Genomic DNA, 12,045 nt, shown 5'->3' on the forward strand with positions numbered 1-12,045 from the left:
TTGGGTGAGTCGTTGACGCTTGTGATTTGTGTTCGAGTGCGTCTGTGTGATGGGGAAGAAGAAGAGAGAGGAAGAGTGGTGATCCTCTCCCCCCCTCCCCCCGTCTTGACAGTGCCTTTCTGCGCCTCGCCCCCTCCTCTTTCTCTCGCGCGCGCTGGTGCCTTCCCCCCTTTGTTGCCACAATGTACATATACATGATGGACATAAAAGAGCGAGAGGCAGAGTGTGTGTGTGTGTGTGTGCCACGCGGCGCTTGCCTTAGCGCCTCCCTGAAGCGTTCTTCGCCTCTCCTGGCATAGGCGTCTCGCGAGGAGGGTTGGGGAGAGCGAGTGCAGCCGCACGCCGACCACGGTGACTAGTGCTTCTCTCCTCTCGCCTTGTTTTTTTCTCGTTACTCCTATGGACGCCGATGTAAGTCAGGAAGCACACGCGCATGTCTTTGCGTCTGTCTCACTCCCCCCCCCGCCGCCCCGGCTCGCAGGCACGTGCGCAGACACACGCGATCGCTTTCTCTTCGGCAGTGCAGCTGCTCACCTCTTCGGCCCTCTTTCACATCCTCCTCCCTCCCCTCTTCGTTTCGCGCGTCGTTATCCTTTGGCGATGGCTGCGCCCCTTCCTCTTCTCACCCTCCTCCTCGTCCTGACGCGCGACGTGAGAAAGGACAAAGGCGGCAGAGTGCGGAAGGGAGGAGGGAGAAGGTTGAGGAGGGGAGGAAGGGGGTGGTGGAGTCGTCTCCTCCCTCACTTTGGATGATGTTGTCTGTGCTGTGCCGTGAGCGGTGCGGAAAGGAAAGCAACGAGGAGTTTGACAAGCGTGCGACTCGTCGCGGCGTGTGTGCGCTGCGTGAGCACTTCTGCGGCTGCCGTTAATGGAGCTGCCACACCTCCTCTTCCCTCTCTCTTTATGTACGTACGTGACAGTTTGGGGAGGTGGGGGAGGAGCGCGGTGTACTTGTGTGCATGCGGCGCTAGTGATGAGACACTGAGGTACGAGGATCATGCTGCGTACCCTGAGAGGGTGCGTGCGCTCGATGTGGCTGGTGCCGTGGCATGCGCTCTTGTCAGCCGGGCTTGGCAGCCGCGGGAGACGAGCAGTGCATGGTGTGCCATTGCTTCGAAGCGCTCGCCATTTCCTGCTTCGTCTCCTCCTCCTCTTCTACGCTGAGTTTTGTATTGCTCTGCTCGCACCCAACACGCACGCATCCATGACATCACACTACAAGGACAGCTCATGCGTGTATGCTGGTGTCTCTCTGTGTGGCGCGTGCGTCAGTGCTTGCACTACAACTCTCCCTCTTCAGTGTCGCCCCACCGTTCATCGTCGGCCCCCAGAAAACCTAGCCGCGCACACACCGATATACCGACAAACCCACAGGCGCACATAAACACAGAAACGACTTTGCAGCCGCAGCATCGCGTTTGCACATCAACAGCGAGAGAGAGTCGACGCGGTAGTGCAAGTGAGGAAAAGACGACACAGCCACACGCGGAACCACCCCTTCCCGAGGCAAACGCTCCAGTGCGTGCCAGTGTGTGGAGATCAGCGCCCGTGTATGCGACCGGTGCTCTCTCAAGGGCGTCTTACCTCCACCCCACGCGCACTCGCTCCTCGTGCACAACTCCACCTCCGCGCTCTCTCTACGGCCGCACTGGTGGGACAGGCACCGCAACCTACTTTGCTTTATTCGCCCCTTGAATGAACCCGCAGGACCTCCCATCGGTCTACCGCGGGGAGCCGCTGCCGCCACAGGCGCAGACCGTCGTGACCCCGCCATCGCCCTTTTCCTGTGTTTCGCGCAAGAGCGGGCGACGAGGGGAAGAGACGATGGCCTTGGAGATGGCGTCGGAGAGCGTCGCTGGACACGCTGCGACGCGTTCGTTGCAACCGCCGCCGCTCACTCAGCTCGACGGTACAGCCAGCGGTGCAAGCGCTGCCTCAGCATCGCTGTCGCCGGTGACGCTGCATGTAAACTGGAACCGATGGGGTGCATCTCTGCCGCCGATAGGCTACACCGTGTCCCAGCGAAATCTCGGCGAGCAACCAGCCGGCGACGGCGGCCAACGAAGCAGGGGGCAAGCATCACATGAGCACGGCGGAGGGGACGCCGTGGCGGGGCAGGGCCGACTGTCGGTCACCGCTCCGCTGCCCGAGTCCGCTCACCGAGGGAAGCGGCGCCGCACGGAGCACACCAGCTTCACCTCGCTCTTGAAGGAGGTGTTCATGTATCTTGACAGTGTCTCCTCGACACAGCAGCAGCCCGATCACGGATACATTGGCGGTAATGCAGAGGAGGACGAGGAGGGCAGCCTCCAGCAGACCACCACCGTTCCGTCGTACACCACCGCTTCACGCTACACTTCGGCGAGTCCTGCCATGCCCCACGGCGCCCGGGCTCGCAGCGACGATAGCAGCGGCCCCGTCGCTGCGGCACCGGCGCCGCTGATGTCTGTTGATTTGGCAGTTCGAGACACGGTGCGCGTGCTGCAGCAGTGCTGGGAGTACCGCGGCTCCCCACACGACGCCTTTGAGCCGGTTCGCCTGCTCTCCCCCATCACGGTTCATCTTCTTCTCACCTACGGCCACCACATCGTCACGCACGACGGCCAGTACATGGTGCTGCGCGGTGGTGCGGAGCACCTGCCTTGGGTTGGCTGCCTCTACAGTATCCTGCTCACCTACGTCTACCGCCACCGTGTCGCCCCAACGACCAAGGCGGCTGCTGACAATCGCGAACGGGGTGGCAGCGTGGCACCGGCGTTGGACTGCGTCTCGCGCCTCCTCCTCCTGAATTGCCACAGCTTCGGCTGGCTGAACCACACCGGCTCCGGCGAGTACGAGTGTAGCCATCGAAGGCTTTGCCAGGCTCGAGAGGCCCTTCTCGCGCTCCTCGAAGATCCGCGGTACGCGGCTCTCGGTCGCCCTGCGGGGTGTCCTCTCTGCGCCGCGTCCATGGTGGGCAGTAATGCCTCGACGCTGATACTGCTAGGCGACACAATCGTGATGGAGGGAGGCGTCCCATCGCTAGGGCTGGCGCATCCGCGCGACACGTTCACGGCGCACTACCAGTACGGCCGCGGCATCGCTTGCTGCGTGCCCGAGAAGGGCGGTGGCTTTCAGCTGGACGTCACTGGTGCGCCTGTGGTGACGGGACGCGGCGCGTATGCGCCGACCTCAGGCACGGGACTATGCGCTGCCCACCACGAGCCGCCGCGGCCAGCAGCAATGCAGGCCAGTTGCGAGCGGCACCGGCATCTACGTGAACAGCATCCCGCAACGTCAGTAGGTGGCTGCCTGGTGGAGGAGGACTCTCCCACTTTGGTGCATCCTGGCGGCCACGACCACGATGGGCTGTGGCCCGGTGTGCGCTCCTCCTCGTTGTGGCTGAGCGGCACAGGCGCCGCCCCCTGTCGGCTGCCGCCGGTGTGCTGCGGCGTTTGTCGAGCTGCGGGGGTACTGGGCCAGGCAGTGCTGTTGGGCCCTACAGGGCCTCTCGTGATCCACCTGCAGTTTGACGAGCGTGAATGGTTCGACATGAGCGCCCGAGCGGTGCCAGCAGCCACGACCCACGGCTGGCTATCCGCCGCCGCCGCTGAGACTACGGCGGTGTGCCCGCCGCCATCGTCGCACTTGGCATCCCAGTACGCTTCCCATCCAGCCAGCGCTCTGGCAGCGGCCTTGTACGCTGTCTTGGAAGGCGAGAGCACCGTTGGCCTCACCGTGCAGCACTACCACGCTTCTCTCGGAGATCACCGCAACAGCTCACCACGCGTTGGCGACTCTGTCTCACTCGCCGAGTTTGTCGAGTGGCTGGTGTGGCTCCTGAACGCCCCGCCACCGGCCCTGGTTGTGGAGTGGCACCCCTCCACTTCTACCTCAGCTATCACCACCACCTGCATCACTCGCAGGTGCGGCGGGGTTACACCGAGCTCGTCGCGTGATTCGGGGGTTGCCAGTGGTTCGCAAGCGTCGCTCTCGTCGCCCTGCTCCCCCATGGCACATCCGCACTCACCGCTGGCCCCATCTCGATCCTCGGCTACCGCGTTTCCGAATCTCGTGGACTTGTGCGCCGCCACGGGCGGCTTGAACTCATCTTTCAAGGTGACCCGCGCCTACGGCAGCGACGAGGGCCACGCAACTGCCTCGCTGTCCACGGACCACCAGCAACACGGCGGCTACCTGAACAGTCCCTCCGCATCGCACGGGGACACCACCACCTTCGCTCCGTTAGGCATGTTGGCCCAGCCCCGGCGCTCCACCGTGATGCAGCTGCTTGAGACGTACAGCGACGTGGTGCAGAGCCGCGCGGCCATGCCTGCTCCCCCTGCTGCCACCTCGTCGGCCCCCTCCGTTGGCAGGGCGCGCACTCTTCCATTCACTGCCGCCAACGGCACGAGTGGGCACATCGCCGAGGCGATGAAGCCGCACCTGCTACTGGACTGGCTGCTGACGGCGCAGGAGTCATTGCGACCCTGCGAAGCCACATCCCTCTTCGACGGGGTGGAGCGGCCACTGGTGCTGGCGAAGGAGCTCGATGTGGCGGCCGAGGCGGAGCAGTTACTGAACGCGAGTTCTGTGGCGACCTCACTGCAGTTTCGTCCTCGCACCCTACGCCTGTGAGACAAGGCGGCGTTGATGGCGACCTGCGTGTTGGCGAAGCCCCCACCCCCTTTTATCCCCGACTTGGGTCCTTCTCGCACCCCTCGCAGCTTCACTCTGGCGACGTGGAGTAGTGCCTCTGACGCTGTTGCTGATGCCACTGAGAATGCTCGCTCGCCGCAGACGCACCGCAGGCACCGCACGTGCGCATAACGAGCGAGGGAGAGGCATCGGCACACGCACACGCACACAAGCAACAACACAGGGGTGCCTACCTGCTGTCCCGCTGCATCAAGTTTACGCATGCGTGATGGCGAAGGAGTGACAGTGAGTGCGCAGCATATGCCACCGCCTCATGCCTGCACCTTCGTTCTTCAAGGGACCCTCAAGTGTTGAGGCACACCTGCTCCCCCACCGTCCCGCGTTCTCCCCCACGCGTCTCCTCCTCTCACTTCACGGCGTTTTTCCGTGGCCACAACGGCGCCGAACTGTCCGCAGCATAGACGAGAGAAGCACACCCCGATACAGCGACGAGGGAAACCCACACGCACCCGAAGCTCCCCCGCCTTCCTCCTCCTTCAACGTTGTCGTTCAAGTCGCAACACACAAGCATCCCTTCTTTTATACTAACGGAGTTTCGCTTGCGCTCACGCCCATCGCACAGACACTTGTACACACGTACAGGGAGGCTGCCGCTTACAGCCTCCTCCTCCGTCGTCGTGTGTAGGTGTGTGTGGTTTCGCGCGTGCGATCCCTCACTCCTCCTGCCGCACCAACAGGCAGACGCACGCACAGACGAGGCATTGATCTGTCCGCGCTACACTCGTCCATCTCTCTGCTGTCGCGGTAGTCTTGGCACCTAGATTGATCCGTGCACATGTCGTAGAGCCCACGCCCATCCGTCCTCCCCTACCTAACTAGACAAACACACACACAGATACATATAAACATACAGAGAGAGAGAGCGGCACCGTGGCCATGGCATCCCTTCTTCGTCGGTTGCGCTCCTCGTCTCCGTCGCTGGTGCGCGCGGGCGGAAAAGACGACGCTGCGGCAGCCGACATGTTTCTAGTGCAAATCATCGCGTTTGGCGAGGTCTTCGCCGTCCCCGTGTGCAAGACGACTCCAGTCACGGTGGTCCTGCGCCACGTGATGGAGGCGGCGGTGACGGAGGAGCAGGCGGCGGAGCTGGGTAGCGTGAAGGCGACGCTGTACTACAAAGACACGCCGCTCCGGCTCGACGCGGCAATGAAGAATGTCCCACGCAACGCTGTCCTCCACCTGCACTCGAGTGTGTCTACCACCTCCTTGATCGTCCGCGATCGTCGGCGCGGGGCCGTGTCGATGCTGCCGGACAGTCGCCGGCGGGATGCCAGCACGACGGTCACGGTGCGGCCCTGCATGCGGGGCAAGAGCGTTGCCGGTGGTGGCTCTGAGTGCTCCGGTACCCCCGCCTCTCACCGACTCTCGTCTGGCTTTGCGGGCCTTTCTTCGGCGGTCAGCCCCGATACAGAGCGGCAGGGGAGCCCCGCGGCCGCGAGACTTGGTGGCAACTCCGAGTCTGTCTCCTCCGCCTTCCACGACATGGGGCTGGTGAGTATGGCGACGCTGCCGTTGATGTCTACTGCTCCCGCCGCGGCGGCTTCGGGGACCGGCGTCGTTGGTGAGGCGCGATACTACTACTTCGTCCCCTGTGCAGGTGCCGCGACGCGAACTCCGATACAGCTGATCAGCACTCCGAGCCGCACCGCGTCAGCGCTGTCGCTCATGGCGAGCCGCCGTCGCGACAGCGCCGTTGACTTGGCGAACAACTGCTGCTTCCCTCCGGCCGGTGTCAGCCCTCTCGACACCGCCGCCATCGCCGCGGCTGAGCCGTTGTTGTTCTCCCCTCTCCCTTCGCCATCCAACGCGGCTGCCGTCGCCGCCACCGACCGCCTCACTGGCAGCAGCGAAAAGTACTTGCTCGTGTACCTGCGTCTGCCGCGCGACAAGGCAGCCGCCTGCATGTCTGCCGCCGCCCTGAACGCTGACCGCAATATGCTCGCGGAGGCGGTGGAGGTGGACGAGGTGCCGGTCGAGGCACTGCTGGACGCGACCATGTCGACCGTCGCGACCACCAAATCCCGTGCCACCAGGGCGTACGCATACCGCCGTCTGCGCGTGCTGCGGGACTTCCCGGTGGGCACACTGCGCGAGCTGTTCGCTGTTGCGGCCGAGCACCGCCTGCATGTCGCTCATGTCGAAGTGGAGGATGAGCAGAAAACCTTCCGCGAGATGCGCGTGGTGCCGAACACCGTCTTCTACTTCAAGAGGCGAGTCGAGGCAGGCAGCAACGCGGGGACGGAGCAAAAGGATCCCCAGCGCTCTCTGACTCGCGAGCGCATTCGCGAGCACCTCGCTGCCACCGCGACAGTGCCGCGGCCGCTGGAGATGGCGAAGGATGACAGCAGCGCTGAGAGGCGCCCCATCTCTTGTCACATCGAGCCGGTGCGTCCTTCGGCGGGCCGGCCCTTCCCTTCCGCCTCTGCGCCCGTGTTCTCCGGCACCGTGCCGAGCTCTCGCGCCCACGATCGCATCCAGAGCAGTGCCAGCATCAGCACCACCTCCAGCGCCCTCTCCATTCAGGAGCGCATCGGTGCCTTCAACGAGGGCACTGCGCGAAACCCCACCTACGGCGCAGGGCAGTCCGCCTGCGTGGCGGACGGCAGTGCGGAGGCAGCCTCGGTGGCTGCGCCCACGAACCGGTACGCCGTGGAGGGCCACGAGCTGACTCTGTCTTCTGCCATGACCCCCGAGTTGGCTGCGCTGCGCACTGAGGCGGAGACGACGGCGCGTCAGCAGTTGTCCCAGGAACGACACCGCAGCACAGAGCGCGACGACCCACTGAATGCCATTTCGCCGGAGGACATCGAGGCGGCGGAGGTGGAGGAGTCGTGCATCGACGTGGACTGCTGTTTGGCAGACAAAGAAGGAGAGGAGGCAGCAGCCGCCACACCCACTGCGACGCATCGTGCTGCTACAACACAAGCTGCTTCGGTGTTACAGGCTACTTCCATGACTGCCGCCGCTGCTCCCGCCGTAGAAGCGGCGGCATCGCAGCAGGCGGCGGGGAAGGCGTATCGCCTGCACCGTCGCTCCCCAACTACGGCGGCGGCGAAAACGCGCAGCGACGCGCTCCATAGCGAGGAGGAGGTGCTGGCCAAGGCAGCGCGCACGACTGCATCCACGCGCTCGCCCAAGGCGCGGCGAGCGTCGATGCTGGTAGCCAAGATGCACGACGCCCTACGCGGGCACAGAACCAAAAGCACCCCGGTGTCCGCGGCCCTGACACCACCCCATCACGCTGGCGAGGGGCCGCAGCCGCTGTTCGCGGCCGATGCTCTGCAGCCGGCCATCGACGCCGGTGAGCCGCTCGACCCGCTCGCCGCACGCGCCGATGGGGTCCCGCTTCGCCTACCCCATGCCGCTGACGAGGCGGCCGACGCAAAGCCGAAGCGAAGGCCGTCAGAGGAGTCGAACAAAGAACCGGCGACTGGCAAGGGGGCAACGCCGTCGTCCGATGGCGCCGCAGCGGTGAGCCGCGCAACCTCGACGGGGCCGCCGACAGCGAAGATGAAAGTTTCTGACAGCGCCTCGCCCTTTCACCCCGTGCGACGGATGTCGTCGCGCCAGCGCAAGGCGCACGGTGCCATCAGGCCTTCCCCGTCTGGCAAGGATGCGCTCATCGCCCCCTCGCTCGCCGCCACGTCTTCGTTGACGCTGTCCACCTCCGAGGAGGTCCTGAAGGCATTGAGGCGCGATTCGGCGCACCTCAGCAACAAGAAGCCAAAGGAAGCGGTCAAGACAACGCCAGCTGAAACCACCGCCTGGACGCCGTTATCGGCTGCGAGAGCAGCCGCCACGGCCGAATCGGCGGGGCGAGGCAAGGCGGAGGTGGGGGACACACCTGGGCAACCGAAGGTGATTCCAGAGAACGACGGCCCCTCACGCGGTAGTGGCGCGTCGTACAGTCAACGCAATCGCCGTGCAAGCGCGAGTGTGCCGTGCCAGCCTGTTGCCTTCCTCGGCTCCGACCCTAGGCAAGCAGCCAGCATGACTTTGCCCGCCGAAACGGCCCCAGCTGCTGTAGACATCAGCACAACGCTTGAACCAGCCGTGCTCAGCTCCACACGTGTCCCTACCCCACCTGACTCGCACACCCCTGCGTCGATCCTCGTCTCCGCCACGCAGGGGCAGCGCAGCGGCCGGCAGAGGAACAGCTGCACCCCCGGGAGCTGCTCGCTTGAGCGCGTAAACCCGACCCCGTCCGTGTGGCGGCACAGAGAGGAGAGCGGCCCCTTGGGGTACAGTGTCGAGAGTCCCAGCAGCGCACACCGGCTGCGCATCACCCTCAGGGACCCGCAAGACCCCACACGCTTTCACTACGGCGTCCCCGTCGAGCCGGACTGTCCGGTTGGGGCGCTGCGGGAGTGGATTGCAGCGATGCAGCGACCAAGCAGCGCAGTGGGCGAGGGCGTGCCGGACCTGTGCGACGCGAAGCGCTACGGCATCTTTCTGGGCGACACGTACCTGTCCGAGGCAGACTCCGTCACCTTCGCTGAGGTGACGTGCGGTCGAAATGACAGCGTCTTCTCCATTCGCCTCCTGTAGCGCCCGCCGCTGCGCCACGGGCGCACAGCTGGTTGGTGGTGATGTGCGTCTGTGCGGCTGCGTATACGTCGTGGCTGGCGCGATACTTGTGATGCATGTACGGTACACACGACCTTCATGACTTGCACCCCGCCACGCTCTCTCTCCCTCTCCCTCTCCCTCCCTCGCCGACCCGCCAACGCCCACACAAGCACGCGCGTTGTTTTCTTGATGGGTGAGCGGGACAAAGAGATGTGCTACGTGCACAGTGCCGCCCGTACGCACCACTGCACGCTGCGGCACTGATACCTCCTTGCCGTCGTTCCTTTCCTTTCCTTTATAGTTTTCAATCATGTTCCCCCCCCCCCCATCCGCCCCTTGTCCCCATTGTTTTTCATTGTTGAGGTGATCAGTGCCGTGGCCTCCACCGATTGCCTGTGCGCGCGCGCGTGTGCGTGCGTGTGTGTGACGACGCCAGGTGAGTTGTGTAGCTTCGTGTATGTGCATATGCAAGCCGTGATGGCTGTCTTCTTCCCTTTGGTTGCTTTACTCTGCCGCTTCACTAACACCATGACGTGCCGCCTGCTGCTCCGCTGGCATTGGCGTACCCCCGCCCCGCCTCTGTTTGCTGTGAGGGTGTCCGGCCAGGCGTTGTGCCCGATGTGCCACGCGAGACTTGCGGGTCTCTCGAGGCCCACACCTCGCTTCACACGATGCTCTTGCATGCAACGATCCGATGACGCGCACGTCTCACTCGCGCTGCACGAGCTCCTTATCTGGCGGGCATCTACCGCTGCCCCCTGTCCCCCTTCCGGTTGACAAGCTATGCGCTCTCTGTACGCAGGCAAATGCCTATCCGCGGGCCCCTTCCGCCTGACACACCCACGCCTGTGAAGGGCGTGCGGATTCAGCAGGAGGGTGGAGCGCCCCCTGCCGCCACGGACTCATGTCGACGTCCCACCTGTCGCAGCAAATGCGGGCACGCCAACCCACACACGGACCGGGTGACATGGACGGCAATGGACGATGAAGGCAGCGAGCTACCCAGGCAGCAGTATCGTTCTGAAACGGCCCTCAGGGTGCAACAGTGCGAGCGCTGTGCAGCGCAGCTGGCATGGCGCACCGCATCCGAGCAAAGGCGTCCAGAGGCCCAAGGAGCACGAGCGGTGGACGAAAAAGGTGCGGATAGATGCCCACCGACCAACGCCACAGCGCACGCGTGCGACGCATGGCGAGAGCACCCTGAATTGGCACCGTCAAGCCCTCCAGACTGCCGTGTGGTGAGTCACCACACCATACTATGGAATACCGCGGCTTGAAGCGACTCAAGGGGAAGCATGGCAGGCAGGCGAGGATGCGCAGGACCTCAGAGGGCCCTGGCCTGAAGCTGGCCAACCTCCTCCTTGAGTTCATCCGGCATCCACCTGGACCCATCCCCTACTACCCGCACGATAGGCGGCACCCCACCGCCCTCCAGCAGGTGCCTGGACGCGACCCTCTCGAATCAAGGCATGCGGCCCGCCCGAGTCTGTGTGGCGCCGATTGCGCCGCACGTTTGCGAAGAAGAGAAGAGGAAGGATAGGGAGAGCCCGCTTAGGCGCATGGCTCCGATTCGACGGCAGGGACGGCTCATCCTAGACGACGAGGATGTAGCCGCAGTGTGTGGCAGAGGTAGATGAGCTGTGGTTGCGTATGCGTGTACGTGTCCTGACTTGTTCGTGGCAGAAACGGGCACGGTGGAAAGTGAAAAAGAAAAGTGCCGCATCACTTCATGGGTGCATTGCGCTCGATCGGCATCGTTTTCGCTTCCCTCTCACTGTGTGTGTGTGTGTGTGCTGATGGATACGCGTGTGCCTCGCGAGTACGTCTCCTCCCTCCCTCTCTGTGGTTGTCCTGTGCCGTCTTCCCATGTTTCTGCGTTGCTCGCTTCTCTTTCTCTCGCCCCTTCTCTCTATATGAGCAAGGTAGCACCTCTAACGTGTCTTGGCTCGGCCCTCTTCGTCCACCAACAGCCGCCAGCTGCGTGCGGAGGGGCTGGTGGTGGTGGTGGGGGGGGGCGCAGAGAAGGGCAACCCACCTGTGACGGCCGCACATTCATCTCTACTCACCGCAGTCTCTGGGGTGCGGTGTGTGGACTCCTCCCATCCTCCCAGTACGAGATCCTCGCAGCCGCTGTCTTGCTCTTCTCTTGAGCGCATCCTGTAGCTGCCGCGCCGCCTCGGCGCCCCCTTTTCCTTTGCCTCACACACTCTACCGCTGCCCCCTCCCTCCCTCCCTCGCATATACGCGCACACAGAGGTGTCTTCGTTCCCCCTCTTTTACGTCAAGCACTTCTCTGCGTGACGGCCTCTCGCTCGAGTTGCATGGGGCACTGGGCCAAACTTGTAGCCCCCCCTCCCCTCCTCTCTGCGCGCCGTCTTCTCTGCACGCGTGCGCCTACGTGTCGGGCGGTCCTCCGAGACGACACCGCCCTTCCCTCTCCCTTGCGGGGCCGACTGAGCGAGAATAGCAGAAAGGCACGGGAACCTTTAGGCGATGCTGCATCGCTCTTTCTGGCGATTGACAGCAGCGGCCGCTGCCAGCTCTGCCGCGAGTGGCGAGACGCTTGCGCCCTTCACTGCCCGCGTCGGGGCTCTGTGCAAGCAGATGCGCGCAGCAGGCGCGGAGTTCGGCTGCGTTGCCGTGGACCCCAGCGAGGAGCAGTGCCGCGGCCTCGTAGCCAAGTGCGCCCTTCGGGAGGGCACCACTGTCATGTCGGTTCCTCTCCAGTCGTGCGGCATTTCCTCCGAGCAGCTCATCAAGGACAACGCGTTTGTGCAG

The 12,045-nt window shown here is 64.1% G+C and overlaps 2 protein-coding genes across 2 annotated transcripts; both read left to right on the top strand.

Annotated features, from left to right (window-relative positions):
- Positions 1-1,824: 1,824 nt before the first annotated feature.
- On the top strand, positions 1,825-4,617 carry LINJ_20_1460 (conserved hypothetical protein; the record flags this gene model as incomplete). Its single annotated transcript, XM_001465238.1, has 1 exon — positions 1,825-4,617. One exon carries the CDS (start codon positions 1,825-1,827, stop codon positions 4,615-4,617), a length of 2,793 nt encoding a protein of 930 aa, XP_001465275.1.
- A 957-nt stretch (positions 4,618-5,574) lies between these two features.
- LINJ_20_1470 (conserved hypothetical protein) lies at positions 5,575-9,246 on the top strand (the record flags this gene model as incomplete). Its single annotated transcript, XM_001465239.1, has 1 exon — positions 5,575-9,246. The coding sequence occupies one exon, from the start codon at positions 5,575-5,577 to the stop codon at positions 9,244-9,246; it is 3,672 nt and encodes a 1,223-aa protein (XP_001465276.1).
- Positions 9,247-12,045: the final 2,799 nt, after the last annotated feature.

The sequence above is a fragment of the Leishmania infantum genome, chromosome 20 (assembly GCF_000002875.2).
Source record: "Leishmania infantum JPCM5 genome chromosome 20".
NCBI lineage: Eukaryota > Euglenozoa > Kinetoplastea > Trypanosomatida > Trypanosomatidae > Leishmania > Leishmania infantum.